Source organism: Typopeltis vanoorti, chromosome 6 (assembly GCF_054136105.1).
Source record: "Typopeltis vanoorti isolate ZY-2024b chromosome 6, IOZ_Tvanoo_1.0, whole genome shotgun sequence".
NCBI lineage: Eukaryota > Metazoa > Arthropoda > Arachnida > Uropygi > Thelyphonidae > Typopeltis > Typopeltis vanoorti.
In genome coordinates this window covers 55,409,570-55,426,234 of record NC_143554.1, presented here as the reverse complement: position 1 = coordinate 55,426,234, position 16,665 = coordinate 55,409,570, and the positions used below count along the sequence as shown (strand labels likewise).

The window sequence follows — 16,665 nt, the reverse complement described above, 5'->3', positions numbered from 1 at the left end:
TCAATCATAGTTAATGTGTCAGAGAAAACATCATGTGAAATTTCACTTCAAGTGATGTTTTCTATTAAACATTAAATATGTTAATCAAGGGATTACTGTACATTCCTTAGTGTGTGTGCCAACAACAGTGAAAATTAGTGAATGCAAATTCTCAGTATGAATGAATGTATATTAAAAATATCTGAAGAATAGATTAAAAAATAAGCACCTATCAAAACTAGAGCAAGTAACGGTTGGCAATTTTAGATTCAAATTAGTTATAATGTCCCTCTTGACTGCAGGTGTAGCAGTTGCTGTCAGAGCCATGAAAGGAATCTAAATTGGAGAAAAATTAGTAAAAATATTGTTCTTTATAAGAATACAGCTAAGATAATACTTCACTGAAAAATAATAAAAAAATCCATTAAAAATAATTCCCACACCAGCTGACTAATTGTAACAAACTCATAAGGATTACATAAATAATTTATTATAGTAGATAGTTTGCTAAATGATTTTGTTTTTGCATAACACAGACCCTATTGGGTTTCGTCAGAACTTCCCAGTAGGTGTTATGGTGAGTCGTAATAAATTAAAGATACCACAAAATTATATTCTTGGTTTCATCCTTTATCCAAGTGTAAGCAAACAACGTTTGCACATGAAGTGACTTCACGACTGGACTACTTGTATATAGAGGCTAATGACTTCACATCAATTGCCTTAGTATCCCAAAATGCAAAGCACATATCCTTACAGATATGTATAATGCTATGCATTATGGGAAGGGCCACTAATGACTGGTTTTGACCTTTACTGGGGGTCTCATGAGTAGGGCCAGACCCAGAAGGGATACCAAAGTTGAAGTAATAGAGAAGCCATATTTCCATATACAAGTAGTCAAAAGGTGTCACACATTATGGGACTGTGGTGTATGGGACCACAATCCCATAATGTGTAGGATTGTGGTCCCATACACCACATTAGTCTCTATATACAAGTAGCCCAGTAGTGAAGATACTTCACGTGCAAACTATGTTTGCTTACACTTGATAAATGATTAAACCAAGAATACAGTTCCTTGGCATCTTTAAGTTACACTTTAACCAAGTGAAAAAACTTTCAGCATCTGCCTCTAATCCAGAGTATTTAGTAATAAATTGTGACACCTTTTAACTACTTGTATATGGAAATATGACTTCTGCCAGGGGAGAATTCCTGATGCTTGCTATGCATGTTGTGCAAGTTCATTACTTGAGAAAGAAGTAATATTTATTTGTTAATAAATGTATGCATTTATAAGCATTCCATTTAGGATTTTATTTCTGTAGACAGAAGACATCTTAAGCTTGCACGGCAATAATTGAGCTTTGCGTTGTGTATCGAAGGCCGATGCTTGCTCATCTAGCAAAGATACCTTAGCTTGCTCGGTTGTGGGAGCTTCCAGGTCCTCGCTGCAGCACTGTGATTTGATGCGGGTGCATGGCCATTTCCACTCCCTTCACGTCGTCTTAAACACAGGCCATACAGAGTCAAAGTAGCTTCAGACAGTCTTTACATGTGTGTGTGTGTGTGTGTGTGTGTTGTTTAGGAAAATTAAGTTACAACCAACTTTTTATGACGATGTTATTGACCACTTCATAAAGAAGAACCGTAGGGTAGAATTTGTATTCAAGTAGCTAAATTGAAAACGATAGAATATCATTTGTAAAATAAATGTTGTATTTGTATGATTAAATGTACATAAATTTCTAAATATATAGTTTTAAATGGTCAGTAATTCATTATTCTGCTAATCGGACTTCAATCACACCTCTCACTCGCTGAATGATAACAAGAGCAAGCATGAATTTCAAGACCAGCATTCGCCCATGACTTCTGCATTACTTCAACCTTGGTATTACTTCTGGTTCTGGCTGCCACTGATGAGACTATCGTGGAAACAATAAAAAGTAAAATAAATAATGTCTGCAAATTCTTAAACCTGCCAGAGTTTTATAATTCAGAGGAATATAAAATTAAGGTTATTAAAAATTAGACACAAATACAATATCAAACAAAGGAATAAATGGTTAATTAGTTCAACAGTTATATGTACATGGTAATATGTGTGTGATATTGTGCTGAAAAGCATAATGGCCATCACATTTTTTTCTAGAACCATTTAGTTGGGATGTTTGATATGAAAAGACTGGATTTAATATAAAATATAACCTTGATTTTTAATTTCCATTTCCCCAAGTTCTTTAAATTTGCAGATAGGACTGTTACAGCTGTGACCAGAGAACTTGAAGATCATCATTTCTTGTGTGGAAGTCTAGATCTGATTACATTTTCTTTTCTTGGAGAAAGTCAGAAGAATTCTTCAAAGCAACCCTCTTTTTCCTACACAGCAGTGGATGGTGCACATTCCCACTTTAAGGGATGGATGTGAAGGTTTTAATGTGGTTGTAAAATATGGAGATCTTAAGTAGAGGAATGAAGACTACCTATAATTTATGCTATGCTACTTCATCAACATTTCTTATTTATTTTGTCATGCATTGGATGAAAAAGCAGAGTCACAACTGCTTTGTAATCTCAAATGTTCTGTCTAACTGATGTTTCCTTGGGTGGCTTGTGTTATACAATGTTCTTATTTTGTTGGTGTTTAACACTTTGACTGCCGTATGCAACAAGTGCACCTCACCCTTACACTTTCTGATAGCGCCATGTGATACGTATCTGTTTCACAGGTTAACTTGTCGTTATTCCTTAGTGAAACAGCTGTGTCTCACAGCAGCTATTTTTAATGCATGGGCTGTATATAAGCATGGCCTGGTGCACTAGAAAGTGAGCTTAGCCCATCAAAATACTTGCAATTTTTCATGTATCAAAATAAGAAAATATATGTATATATTTTTACTATATTTTGTGAGTGTTTCAATAAAACAAATAGATAAATTGAAGTATTTATTTCAAAAAAAGCAAGGAACTAAAGCTATTTTGATTTCAGCTTGAAGACAATAAATGAAACATTATTTTTATTATTTTTAGTCAATAAATGGAAAAAAAAATAGCTAATTGCTAAAAGGTGCAATCATGGGCTTCGCAAAAGCATGTCACACAGTAATATTTTTCACACTGGTCACAATTCCACAGAAAAGTCAATGCTTTCTTAGCTGCAACATTTCTGCCACTTTCTGTTGATATTTTGTTATAGCAAGCAACACATCTTCGCCTGCTGGATGTAGTCATATCTGCCAACATATGTTTATTCATCTTCTGGGATTGACGTTCTTGATTATTTTTAGACAGACCTAACAAAGATTCGGCAACTTACTCTCTAAAAGCAGTTATTGATATGTTTCTACCAGTCACACCTTTATAGAGGAAATAAGAATTTACGACAGACGACCCTAGAAGCATGTCAATGACAATTTTTCTGTACCATTTGATACCCTTTCTCAAACTTGTTGAGTAAGATTTGATCTGGTCAGATAAATCTATGAAAGTCTTAGATTTGTTATAATCTACGACGGCATCAGGCTTATTTACTTCAGAATTTCGACCGGAGCTGTCATCATCTGACCAATATGACCAAATGATATCCTAACTCACAAATGTGAGTTAGGATATCACATTTGTCCTGCCACTTCTTGACTACAATTCCTGTATTTCTCTCCATAGAGATACATTCACCTTTTCTTAGTTTTTTTTGTAATTGCTTCTCCTGGGTTGTTTTTCCTCAAGGTACCAACAAGGTATGTTTTTCTTTCAAGTAACTTATGGGCGAGATCTACACTAGTGTAATAATTGTCTACGTAAACTGTTCTGCCACAATCCAGTAGTGGGTCACATAATTTCATAACAATAGTAGTTGGGATATTTTCATTGGCATTTGTGAAGTTTTTCTCTTTCCCACAATAAATTCTGAAGTCATAGGTATAGCCACCTTCGACACATAACTTGAATAGTTTGACTCTGAATTTATGTTCTTTGTTTTTTATGTATTGCAAAAATGTTATGCTGCCTCGAAAAGAGACCAATGTCTCGTCTATACAGACTCGTTTTCTGGGTGTGAAATAACATTTGAAATTAGTTCTCAAAGATTCAATTAGTGGCGCGAGCTTATACAGTCTATTGGAAACATCTGCATTATTCGGAAAATGCCAGTTTGAGAGCAGCAGCTCAAAATGATTTCGTGACATGACATTACTAATTTTATTTGACCAATAGTCAGACAGGTGAGGCAAATGGAAAAGACCCATCCAAAGCTGCAATCCAATGAAAGTCTTCGTTTCCTGTATGTTAGTATCTTTCCATTTGTTGATTCTCGCAATGGGCAAACAACTTGCGTTTATTTTCTGAGAAGCATAACGATTAGTTTCGTTGATCATGAGTTCCAACAAATGATCATCTAAGAACAATCTATAAAAATCGATGGGTGACTTTTCAAACATATTTTCAAAATGTTCAACAAATATTCCTGCATTTTCACTTTCAAATACCTTCCTGTTACTTTGCCCCATGCCCACAACATTCTCAATAGCTTCTGTGATGTGGTCGTCTGTAAAATAGTTTTCGGTAGGCACATTTGTGAATGAGGAACAAGATGGAAAAACAGGAGGAACGTTTGGCAGTGTTTTTTTTCTTTTTCAAGAGCGGTCTTTCACTATCTAAAGATGATGAGCCTACCGCTTCATTTGGCTCGTACTCTGCATCATCAGATGAGCCCTCAAAAAGGATGGTCTTCTTTGGACATCAATTCGTCCAAACGTTTTTGCTGCTGTCTCTCGTAGTCACCCATATTACTAAAATAATAACGTTCTCAAAACATTCAATACTTTACATCAGAATTACCTAATGAAAAGAAGTATCTGTTTTTTGTTTCACTATATCACTTAGCTAGCAATGAAACAAACAAAATCACAATAACTCAGTAAACAAATATACTAAGAAATCCAAACTCGGTAGATAGGTTATATGTGAAATGCGCATGCCTCACATGACCACGTGGTGTTTTATTGTCGGCACAGTCTTACTTTGCTCAGCAATGTGTCACACCGAATAAACGTCTCAACAAAAACTAAAACTTGTTTTCACAGCACGGTTAAGTGAAATAATCACTAGAATAACATAATATGATGACTCAGCGCAGTGGCCCGTGAACATGGGAAAAAAATTAGTATCGTGGCAGTTAACGTGTTAAATAGCATTAAGTTTGCATCTATTTTGTGATAGGGTTACATTGAGGGGCTCAAGTTCTGAGTTCTGCTTCTAATTCTCACCCAAGAGGGTGTAAATGCCAGCACATCTGTTTTTCACACAGGTGGCCCAGAGTGCTACAGAGATATCTACAGTATGTGTTCTTTTTCACTTACAACAGCATATGCAAACTTTTCTCCAAGACCTGTAAATAATAAAAAGGACCTGTTATTTTCAATTTCTAATGTGAAAGGGATGTGATAGTGTAGATTAATAATAACAACGAACTATAAAAACAGGAAAATTCACGTTAAAACTTATTTGTATAATTTTCGCCAGATATTTCCAGTTAAAAAAAAACAGAATGGCAGTTAAACAATAACTGAAAATTATACAAAGCATTAAGAAGATAGTATAAGACGATTAAAACAGTTGATATATTCTTAACTGTGAGGGGAAAAAAATTATATATATATATATATATAGTCAGGAAAAAAAATTAGCAATTTAAAAAGTACTATCCTCCATAAAGAGGGCAGAAATGACTATCAGATTTATTTAACACAGAAGAATGGAGTAATGTTTCACACATTTCTTTATGACTCATAAGGTTTAATTGAATAAATACAGCATATATAAATAATTAAACACGTTTCATCAATTCTGTACTTCTCAGTCACTGAGGCATTGTCAGAGAAACAATATTAAAATTGCAGAAACCCACACAAAACAATAAGTGGAAAAGATTAGAATAGCACACGTAGAGGGATGACCTCTACGTGTGCTATTCACTAGCCTTAGCTGTTGGACAGGATGCCTAAGATTTTGGAAAATTTAATACAACTTAATATTTATTAAGATTAGGTTGATTTTTTTAAATCTTCTGCTGATCATAGAAAGTCTTTCAAATCTGAATTTGTTGTGGTGAAGCATAGTAGTTTTCTTCCATTTGATTTTAAGCAAATTATCCAAAGCATGGTCAGCTAAACCTGACTAACCACACTTATGGCAACAGATATATTTCTTGTTCTTTTAAGCAGATGCTTGAAGTTCTCCCAGTTTGACCATAATAACTTTGGATTGGAGGCCCTAATAAGGATTTTGATAACACCACATTGTTGAGAAGGGTGGAGAATGATGGAAAAGTTTGCGGATATATTTACATGTGTATGTGTGTGTGTGTGTGTGGATTTTCTGTAAACTAAGAAAGAAAGGGTGCCATTAGGAAGACATGTGATTAGAGTTTCTAGGAAAAGGCAGACTTTTATTATTTTCTTGATCTATAGTGAACTGAATTGTAAGATGCTGTCTGCTGAGATGGAGTAGATTAGTTGTGGCCAACTAGAAAACAATTCACCAATGTATCTTTTCCAGATTTGAGAATAGTAGCATCAAGAATATGTTTTTCATAATTCTTTCCTCTAGGGCAGTCTAGGTGGCGAACCTATGGCACACCCAAGAATTTTCCTCTAGGTGGCGAGCCTATGGCACACCCGAGAATTTTGCTGGCACGTCAACGATTTACATATGACATCCTTTTATACGCTTATAAATTATTCCACCTTTTTTTTTAATGGTTACAATACATACAAGTTAAATTTTGTTTTACAGGAGAGAGCAGCTATGAAGACATGAATTTGATTGGTGCAGCATTAACAAAAGATCACGCGACCCAAAGACAAATGGAACCGACAATTTTTGAGTTGAAATGCTAATTCTCTTCAACTGAATTCCATAACATCTGCAAGTGTCATAACAATATTCACTATATATTTCTTGCTGCATGTTTGCATTTGAGCTGGAAGGGGAACTCAGACAAGTGTTATATGGCATGTTTCAATTCATGGTAGAATTTTATTTGAAGTTAGCCTTTTGTGATCTGTCATAATAATGACATCAAGAATTTCAAATGCAATCAAATAAACACTTATTTCATGTAATTGAAAAATTGGACAATAGTTTTAATTAGATACTGTGTTTCTGGTGCAACATATGGTTTTGCTTGAGTTTACACAGCGTACTTTCTGTGAGAGGGGTACATGTGATTCATTAGTTAGCACCATTTTTATTCCATCTGTCTCTAATTGCACTATTTGTTGAGAAATATATTACACAGACTGCAAAAGCCTCTGTACCTTCTTTAGGGATACAATAAAACTATTTTTTTTTTCTTGCATCTACAGCATTGTTACGTCCGGTACTTTTTCCTTAATTCTGTTATGTCGTCCAATACGTGCCTACTATGATCTACTCCTAACTTTAGTTCTGGGGAAGCACTTTCCTTTTGATTTCTGACAAAATTTAGATTTTTACTGCGCCAGTCAGAAACTAGGGACGGAGATTTTTTTCTCCTGAGAAAACATACCAGAAATTAAATTGCTATCTAAACAGGTTAAGAGCTTAAATAATGTTGGAGATCATATAATTTGCAGTCATGGCTCATTTTCCATTAAATCTGTGGTAGCCCCTCTATGCATAGGCCCGTAATTTTTGTAAGTGGTAATTCAGTCTTGCATTTAGACAACTCTCAGATTTAAGTTAACAAAATACATTTATTAAGACAAAAGAAAGTGTACATTTTAGATTACACATTCTAAAAACACATGAATCAATAATCTCATTACTAAGTTATCTGTTATTCAAATTGAGGCACTTAAATCCCCCCTTTATATTTCAAGTCACCAAAATCATCTACTAAGATTAAGTATCTTAACTAATTATCTTTGCATCACAATTAAGCTCAACATCAAACAATATTCACTAGAATTATGCAATATTCAATCTCTATATGTGAATAAGGTTCACAAATTGCATAATTAATTCACACTATTTCATAACTAAAATGTGAGGACAAAGTTCAATCCTGCACACACTTAGTCAGGCTCACGTACAGCACTACAATTATTACTTTCATTCAATGAACTGTTCAAAAGTCATGTCCCCCCCTTTTGTGCAAATTAAGAATAGTACAAATCTTCTATCACAGACAATCAGTCTAAAACAGTCACTAAAACACTAAGGGCAAACTTGTGTTTAGAATTCTTCCTTTCTTTGCACCTTTTTTCTTCTCTACGATTTACTACTATATAAGAAAATTAAAAGCTGTACTTTACCACCTTGTCTTTACAAAGGAGGGTTCCTTGGTTTCTGCCACGTGCTCACTTCGGATATGGCAAGACTTCCTTATCAATCAGCTGCTCACTTCTTTGGTCACTACAATTCACTTAATTCTTGCTTGAAGGATGTCCTTTGCTGCTTTCACGTTAGAACTAGGCTTACCAATGGCTCTATTTGAGAATCTGGCATCATTCCGCAGGTAGCCTTGTTCATCTCGGATCTAACAGCAACAGAAGGTAGTTGCTGGTCACCGGCGGCAAGCCTCCTCAGCCATGCAGGCTCGAACAGGAACAGAAATCAAGAGAGAGCTTCAAATTGCACGCGATTACTTTTATTCTGCTTACGAGCGTCCTCTCTCAGCAATTTACTCATCATCATGTCTCCTTCCCATTCATTGTCATGGATGACGTCACATCTCCTCCATTCTTTGAGTACTACATTCATGGAAGTACGTCATGCTTGTTTCCCTCGAATGCTTATTCACCCTGCGTTACGTCACCATGTCGTTGTTAGATAGTGACCTTTTGGACTCTCGTTAGCTGGTAGATGTGGAGTTTTTATCTTGAGCATAATTTACATCTGTGTTTTCAACATTATATTTTTATGTTAAGCATGTAATTTAACTATAATACTCTCAAAATTCATTTTAATCTACACGTTCCATGTTTTTTTTCTTATTTAATCATACATTATAATTTTAACTTTAATACCCCTTTTTAACTAGACTGTGACATGCTTTTTCCTACAGGAAGTGTTTATCATCTCCTTTTCTTGAAAGTACAGGCATATCTTTGCATAATTTTGTCTCATCTTGTTAGATCTTAGAAGAATGGCTCAAAATTTGATAGGACCCTTATTCTAGATCTAACAGTATATAATGGCTGTTGGGGAGGGCGTGTTATTTTTTGTGTGGGAGGTATATATGCAACACCTTTTAATGTCTTTTTTCATAAAGTGAAATCAGGGGTGCCAGTTATACATGAGGGCAAATTATATTCGACGGTAATATGCGTTCGCTGACAAGTCGACATCCTTCTACTGCTTTCCCTGCTCTGCTGAATTCTATGGTGAGTTACAATGAATAAATATTTTTCTCACTACCGTTTTTTTTTCAAACCAACATCATTAAAATCAATTTAATAATACAATAATCAATTTTATACTGAATAATATTATAAATTTTTGGTGATCAGAATGGGATATGTCAATGAAACTTACCACAAGTTAATTTAATGATGTTGGCCTGAGGAAACTACAATATTGTAGCATTAGTCCTGTGATTGATAACTAATTTAAATGCATACTTTTATGTTTGTCAACATGCTACACCGTACACATTAAGTGTATTAATACTTTTTATGATTATGCCACAATTAATTATTAATACTTATTTACTAAAATAAATAGCGAAAAGGCTTCACATCGGCGATACAAAATTATAAAAATTAAGTGGATATTAAATCCAACATTATTTCAAAGCCGACTACAGAAACCATAGATGCTTCGTGTGAAATTTGACCAGAGATCTTACAGGAACACACTAACCCCACACTAAGAGTTGACCTAGCCGCTAGAACAACTGGTAGTGTGGCAGCGAATGTATTCCCATAAGTTCGGTGGTAAAATTTCCCACGAAAATTCTATAGTTACTGTAGTCGGCTTTGAAATAATGTTGGATTTAATATCCACTTAATTTATATAATTTGAATACTTAATTAAAATTATATAAATTATTATATAATTTATATAATAATTTATATAATTAAAATTATATAAATTATTATATAATTTTTATATATATTTTTTTAAAATTATATATAAAAATTATATATAATTTTTATATATATTTATATAATAATCGATTTTCAATCTAGTTCTAAATGGAAACAAAAGTTTGTTGATTTGAGAAATGACTTGGAAATAATGGAAAATGATCGATTATTGGGCGCAATTAAAAAGAATGCAGAAGAGGAAATATTGGGAACTTGGAATGTCATTCCTGAAACCTTTTGTTGTTTAAAAAAAAACTAGCAATGGCTATATTATCAATTTTCTCCTCCACATATGCTTGTGAGTCATTATTTTTCGAAACAAATTTTATAAAAGATTTAAGTTTAAGAAATAGAATGACTGATGAATCTAGTTCCGCATGTGTATTACTAAAAGTGACAAAATATGAAACTGATATAAAGCATTTGACATCTAATGTGCAACAGCAAAAAATCTCATTAATAAATTGATATATTGATAAATTAATAAATTGATAATAGGTTGATATTGACTTATATACGATAATGTGTATGTCAAATTATGAGTTCATTTTTATGAAATTCTATGTTAATTTTTAAACTTGTCACAATAAAATTCTGCAATTAATTTTGTACTAATTAATGTCAATTAATTAATTAGTGTTGTATTAATTAGTTGCTGATGTGCCCGGCACATCAGCATCTTGATTTGTAAATTTTTGGCACGTGCTGGCATGTCAGCAACTCAATTTGTAAACTTTTGGCATGCGGACATAAAGAGGTTCGCCACCACTGCTCTAGGGTTATATGGTGGTCAGCATTCGTAGTTAAGAATTTATGGAGACAACACACGTGTTAAAATAATTACTTTACTTAATATAAGGAAAGTAACAATCAACGTTTTGACCTCAGTATTGAGGTCATCATCAGGAAAATACATATGAATAAAATCCAAGCTACATGCTACTGCACTTTACAAAGGTAAAATGAATCTAACTGCTTATTAATCTTTACCTAGTCTGACATCTTGTGGAAAAACTAAATTAATAATATTAAATTTTAAAAAAACTATAAATAGATTAAAAAAATTTAATAAAAAAAACAGATAAGTATAAAAATAAATTAAATTAAAATAAATAAAAATTAATATTTCTAAAAATATTTTTTAGAAATAAATTAAAAACAGAACTACATTAAACATTTCTAAAGTCCTCTCATATTGAAATTTTCTTCTGGGCTTGTTCCAGTTGCTATAAGGGTTGCAGATGGGTCCTCCACATTCTTGGAATGATTAATCGATCAATTATGTTTTTGGATAGTGTTTTAGCATTTCACAGGCTTCTTTGAATTTTCTCTCAAACCAGGTTTTGGTGCAGTGTAGGGACTTGGTGCCTTTCCAGTCAATTCTATGGTATGTGTTGGAGTGCATGGTCTGATAGGCCTGTTTTACCATAAACTAGTCCTGACAGCCTTGCTAACCTCACTCTCACCCAACTTCCATGGATGACCCTCTTGATCTTCTCCCTCTAGTCAAGTGCTGAAATATTTCCTTTGTATTAAATTGATAAAGTCGGGAATTTGGTGGTAGTAATAGATAGAGATTTGAAGTTTAGAGGGAATAGAGGGAATATTGCTAAAGTAGCAGGATAACTTACAGGATTACTTGGTTATTGAAAAACACATTAACAAGAAGGGATAAAGGAGTTGTCATTCCTCTTTATAAAGCCTTGATATGACCACATCTGGATTACTGTGCTCAGGTCTAGTCACCTGGGTTTCATGGGGATGAGAAAGAGGTGTACAGTATCCAGATGTGAGTGATCAAATAGGTGAAGGTCTGTGAAATGCATCTTATAAGGATAGACTGATGGGCTTGTGGTGTAAAAGTTGTTGCCTGATACAAAAAAAGGGGGGATATGATAGAAACATTTAAGTTACTTATAGGATTTTATAGAATTAATACAAAGGAAATGTTTCAGAGTTTCCTTTGTATCCTGGAATACAATTCCTTTAACGTGGTACACAGCTTGTAATCTTTGTACCCCAAAATGCATAACTTGACGATTTTCCCACATTAAATTTACATCAATTATGTTCTGCCCATAGTGTCAGCATATTTAAATCATCCTGCAATCTCTCTCTCTCTCTCTACATCACCTTGATTAACTATTACCTTACCCAACTTTGCATCATATCACCAAACAACCGAATATTTCCTTTCAAATTATTTCCTATATCATTTATATACAAATTAAACAGCAGTGGTCCAAGCACAGAGCCCTGCTGCACACCATTAGTCACTTGCCTTCTCCTCGATTCTGCTCCTCTATATACTACTTTCTGCTATCTGTCCATAAGCTACCATTTTATTCATATCCCCAGTTTTATATACATTCCTATTTGTTGTAGTTTGCATAATACAGTTACGTGTTATCCTCTTACTTTTGCAAAATCCAGCAGGATCATTGTGTAGCCATTCCCTTTATCTTACTCATTAATCACTCTGTTATAAAAAGTTAATAGATTATTAAGGCATGACCTACCCTTCACAAAGCCATGCTGCTCCTCATAGAGTATTATATTCCTATCCACCCATTCCTGAATTCTCTTTTTGACCAATTTTTCCAGTTCTCTTACCACCACTACTGAGATACTGATTTGTCTATAATTTGCTGCCACAGACTTAAGTCCTCCATTATACAAAGGAATTATTTTGCCCTCCTTCCACTCTCCTGGGAATTTCCGAGCTGAGACCAAAAAAACAGCATAGTCAAAGGTCACCAGTTCCCCTGCAAATTCTCTTAAAATGTGAGCCAATATCCCATCCAATCCCACAGCTGTATTTGCATTCAGATTCTGCAATATCCTAAGTACCTCCACAATTCATCAACCTCTGTTCTCACATCAGTCCCTGTCACCAATGTCATAACAATATCTTCACTTAGATCATGTAGCCTTACAAAATGATCACCCAGTAGCTCAAAAATTTCATCTGCCTCTGTTACCTCTCTACCATCTGCACTCATTCAAGTTGACCTTCCATAGTCACTCTTTCTCCTACTTATCACATAATGAAAAAAATTGGGATTTCCTTTCACCTATTTGGCTAAATTCTTCTCATAATCCGATTTTGTCTTCCTTACCATCTTGACTGAACCTTGTACTGTTCATGTATTAGCTGGTCACCTTTTTTCTCCTTATATACCTTCCACAACATTTCCGTATTTTTGCAGCTCATGATTAATGCTACTACTTAACTCCTACCTGATTTATCCCCTGACCTTGGGTATACAGTGTGATATTGCTTCCTTCGGATATTCCTTGACTATCCCCATGCACTGAACATCTTTCCATTGTAGATCTTTATGCCAAGATGCTGCTTTAAGATACCTCCTGCGTGTGTCATTATCACCTGCCTTATAATTCCACATACACCCTTTCTTAACTGGAATTTCCATTTGTTTTGCTACCTCCCAAGTCAAGACCACATGATCTCTTTCCTCAATTATAAGCAATGTAGCCACCTTAGTTATAGACTTTTATGCCCCTATAACAAGATCCAACACTATCATACTCTATCTCCTCTGTCACATTGTGCTTCGTGTAATTATCTCTCGGTAAGTGTATAAATTCCATTTCCTTCCCAACATGTGATCTTTCCTCCTTCCAATTTATGTCTCCGAAGTTAAAGTCCCCCCCCCCATAATAATTATTGGCTTGCAATCATTGTACTGATCTGCTGATGCATGTCTTCCACATCATTTCAAGCACTCCCTAGCCTATAGCAGCAACCAATTTTATATTGATCTCACATCAGATTAACTCAAAAGAAATGCCAACTGCCCAAATGACTGCTAATCTTGTTGTCTACAATTCATCTGCTATCATCACCAGTAACCCCTGTCCTGTCTACTCTATCCTCCGAGTAAAATCCGAAGTGTTTTTTATATAAGTTGAAGATATTCTAATAGAAATAAAAATAGCAAGTAAATTAGATAAGTACTTTGATAACTTATAAGGAGACACATACAGGCTGCTACATCCATGCTGAATCTCACCACCATCCTGGTCAAAAGGCTGAGACTATGAAGACCTTAATACGAGGGCTGTTCAATAAGTAATAAGACTAATTTTACTGTCACGAAACCACTCATCACAATATTAATTTCTGTGGAATAAAGAAATGTCGCTGTCTGTATTAACAAAAGAGGTTGATAGATGGCCGATGCCAGAGTGTCATGTGACTAAACGCAAGCTTGTTTCGGCGTGCCTATGAGCCACAACCAGTCGTCGCTGGCATAAAACTTTTAAGGAAGCAAGGCAAAATGTGGAAGATCTTGAACGTGAGGGAAGACCTTCAACGTCCATTATGGAGACAATGATCAACACAGCAGCGATTATCATCAAAGAGGATCACAGAATTACAGTACGCCAGCTGCATGTTGTGTTGTCCTGAATATTTCTGTGGGAAGTGTTCGCTCAATCATGGCTGAACATTTGGGACTCAAATGTGTTTGCGCCCGATGGATTCCTAAACTCTTGACACCGGAGCAAATGCAGCATCGAGTGGATGTCGCTGCTGTGTTGATCATTGTCTCTGTGATGGATGTTGAAGGTCTTCCCTCACGTTCAAGATCTTCCACATTTTGCCTGCCTTACTTAAAAGTTTTATGCCAGTGAAAAACACTTACCCTCAACATTGCTTCATTGTGGAAAGCTTCGCATATCATGTTAACAGTGTCCGATGCCGATTTTTGCAAGCGCACACAAAATTTAATCGCATAACGCTGTTTCAGGGACGCTTCAATTGTGACGACTGGTCGCGGTTCATAGGCGCGCCAAAACAAGCTTGCCTTTTATCACATGACACTCTGGCACATCAGCCCATATACGGCATCTATCAACCTCTTTTGCTAATACAGACAGCAACATTTCTTTATTCCACAGAAATTAATATTGATGAGTGGCTTCGCGACAGTAAAATTAGTCTTATTACTTATTGAACAGCCTACGTACATTGTGCCCATTCTCTATGTTCTTCTAAAAAATGTTTTACCAAAAAAATTACAACATTAAATCTACCTTCTTATCGAATAGTTTAAATTAATTCATCAAAAAAAAACTTTAACTTTATCACTAATTTAACTAATTATATAAAAAAAAAAGCATTCTTATCCCTTATATGCAAGGTATTTCTTAATGAATAGCAAAAGTTTTAAAACCACTGAATATTTTTACTTCATTTCACCCCATCAGAAAAATCTCCACCTTTCTCACATCTCCTAAGGATAAGCTTCCTCCTCTTAGTTTTCCAGACATATACCAGAGTCCTTACTCTTGTGGCTTATCTTATTATGGACAAACTGAAAGATGTGCTTTTATTCATTGTGAAGAATGTCTTATGTTAAAAAAAACGTTTAATTTTAGTTTGTAACAGTTTTTTACTTTTTAGTGCCTTACATCAGTTATATACCCTGAAGATGCCAACAGACTTAGTTGGTGAAACTAGTTGGTATAACTTAGTTGTTTATTATATACACTTGATCAATATAATCCCAATAAAAGTTTTTCCAGAACGTCTTATATTTAATATCATGAGACAAAACAGTCTGGACTTGTTGAGCATGCAATCTCCAATTCACAGCAACAAGATAAGAATCCCTCATAAAAATCTATTCCTTTTAGAATGCCTTTATAAAGAAATGTGTGGCACATTATTCCATCGTCCTAACTAAAACAGATCCAACAGTCTATGTGTATCCCCCTATATGGAAGATAGTACTTTTTAAATCTACTAATCTTTCCTAACTTTATCTATCTATCTATATATATATATTTTGTGCCCCACCCCCCAAGTTAGGAAGTTATTAACTGTTTTAATTGTCTTATATTACCTACTCTTTTTAGAATTTTCTCTTACTGTTTAATTGCTGCTCTATTAGTTGTATGGAAGATAGTACTTTTTAAATCTGCTAATCTTTCCTAACTTTATATATATATATATATAAGCTGACCTGGTTGGCCGAGTGGTTAGTGTATCCGCTATCCAGTCAAGAGGCTGCGGGTTTGAATCCCACCTAGGCATGGATGTTTGTAATTGTCCTCCACCTTCATACATTAAACAAGAGGTGGAAAAACAAAATCATCCCATTTTAGCTAGTCTAGATAAAGTGATTCAAGAACTAGAAAATGTTAAACAATAGATGCCTATTATCCCTCAACCTCAGACAGAGAGAGAACATAGAAATCCTCCCAAATGTTACAGTTGCAACAAAGTTGGACATTTTGCCAGGAATTGTTTCTATAACAAAGGAAATTACTCTAGCAACAGATGGGATTCAAAGTTTGGACACATACTTCACAGAAGGTATAACAGAATTCAGAAACCCCCCAATTTAAATGAACAATTGATGAAAATTAGAGGAGATATCCTAGGCTCTAAGTGTAACAGCTTATTAGATACTGGATGCAATGCCTCTACCATCAGAATGGACTATTTCTCAAATTTAAAAAAAACAAGTTATGGAAGGGCACTGCCAAACTGAGAGAACCTGTGAGAATTAATACTCTCTCAGACTCAAGCTTCATAGCTTATGAGAAACTTCATGCAAGGATTTACCTACCAGAATTTGAC

At 34.7% G+C, this 16,665-nt stretch overlaps 1 protein-coding gene across 1 annotated transcript in view; it reads right to left on the bottom strand.

The window, feature by feature from the left end:
• LOC150105464 (bifunctional 3'-5' exonuclease/ATP-dependent helicase WRN-like) overlaps positions 1-16,665 on the bottom strand; it is a 370,108-nt gene that overhangs the window by 224,655 nt on the left and 128,788 nt on the right. The window contains exon 11 of the mRNA XM_090394834.1: positions 209-315. Within this exon, the coding sequence (XP_090250960.1) occupies positions 209-315 (107 nt within the window). The remainder of the gene's footprint in view (positions 1-208; positions 316-16,665) is intronic.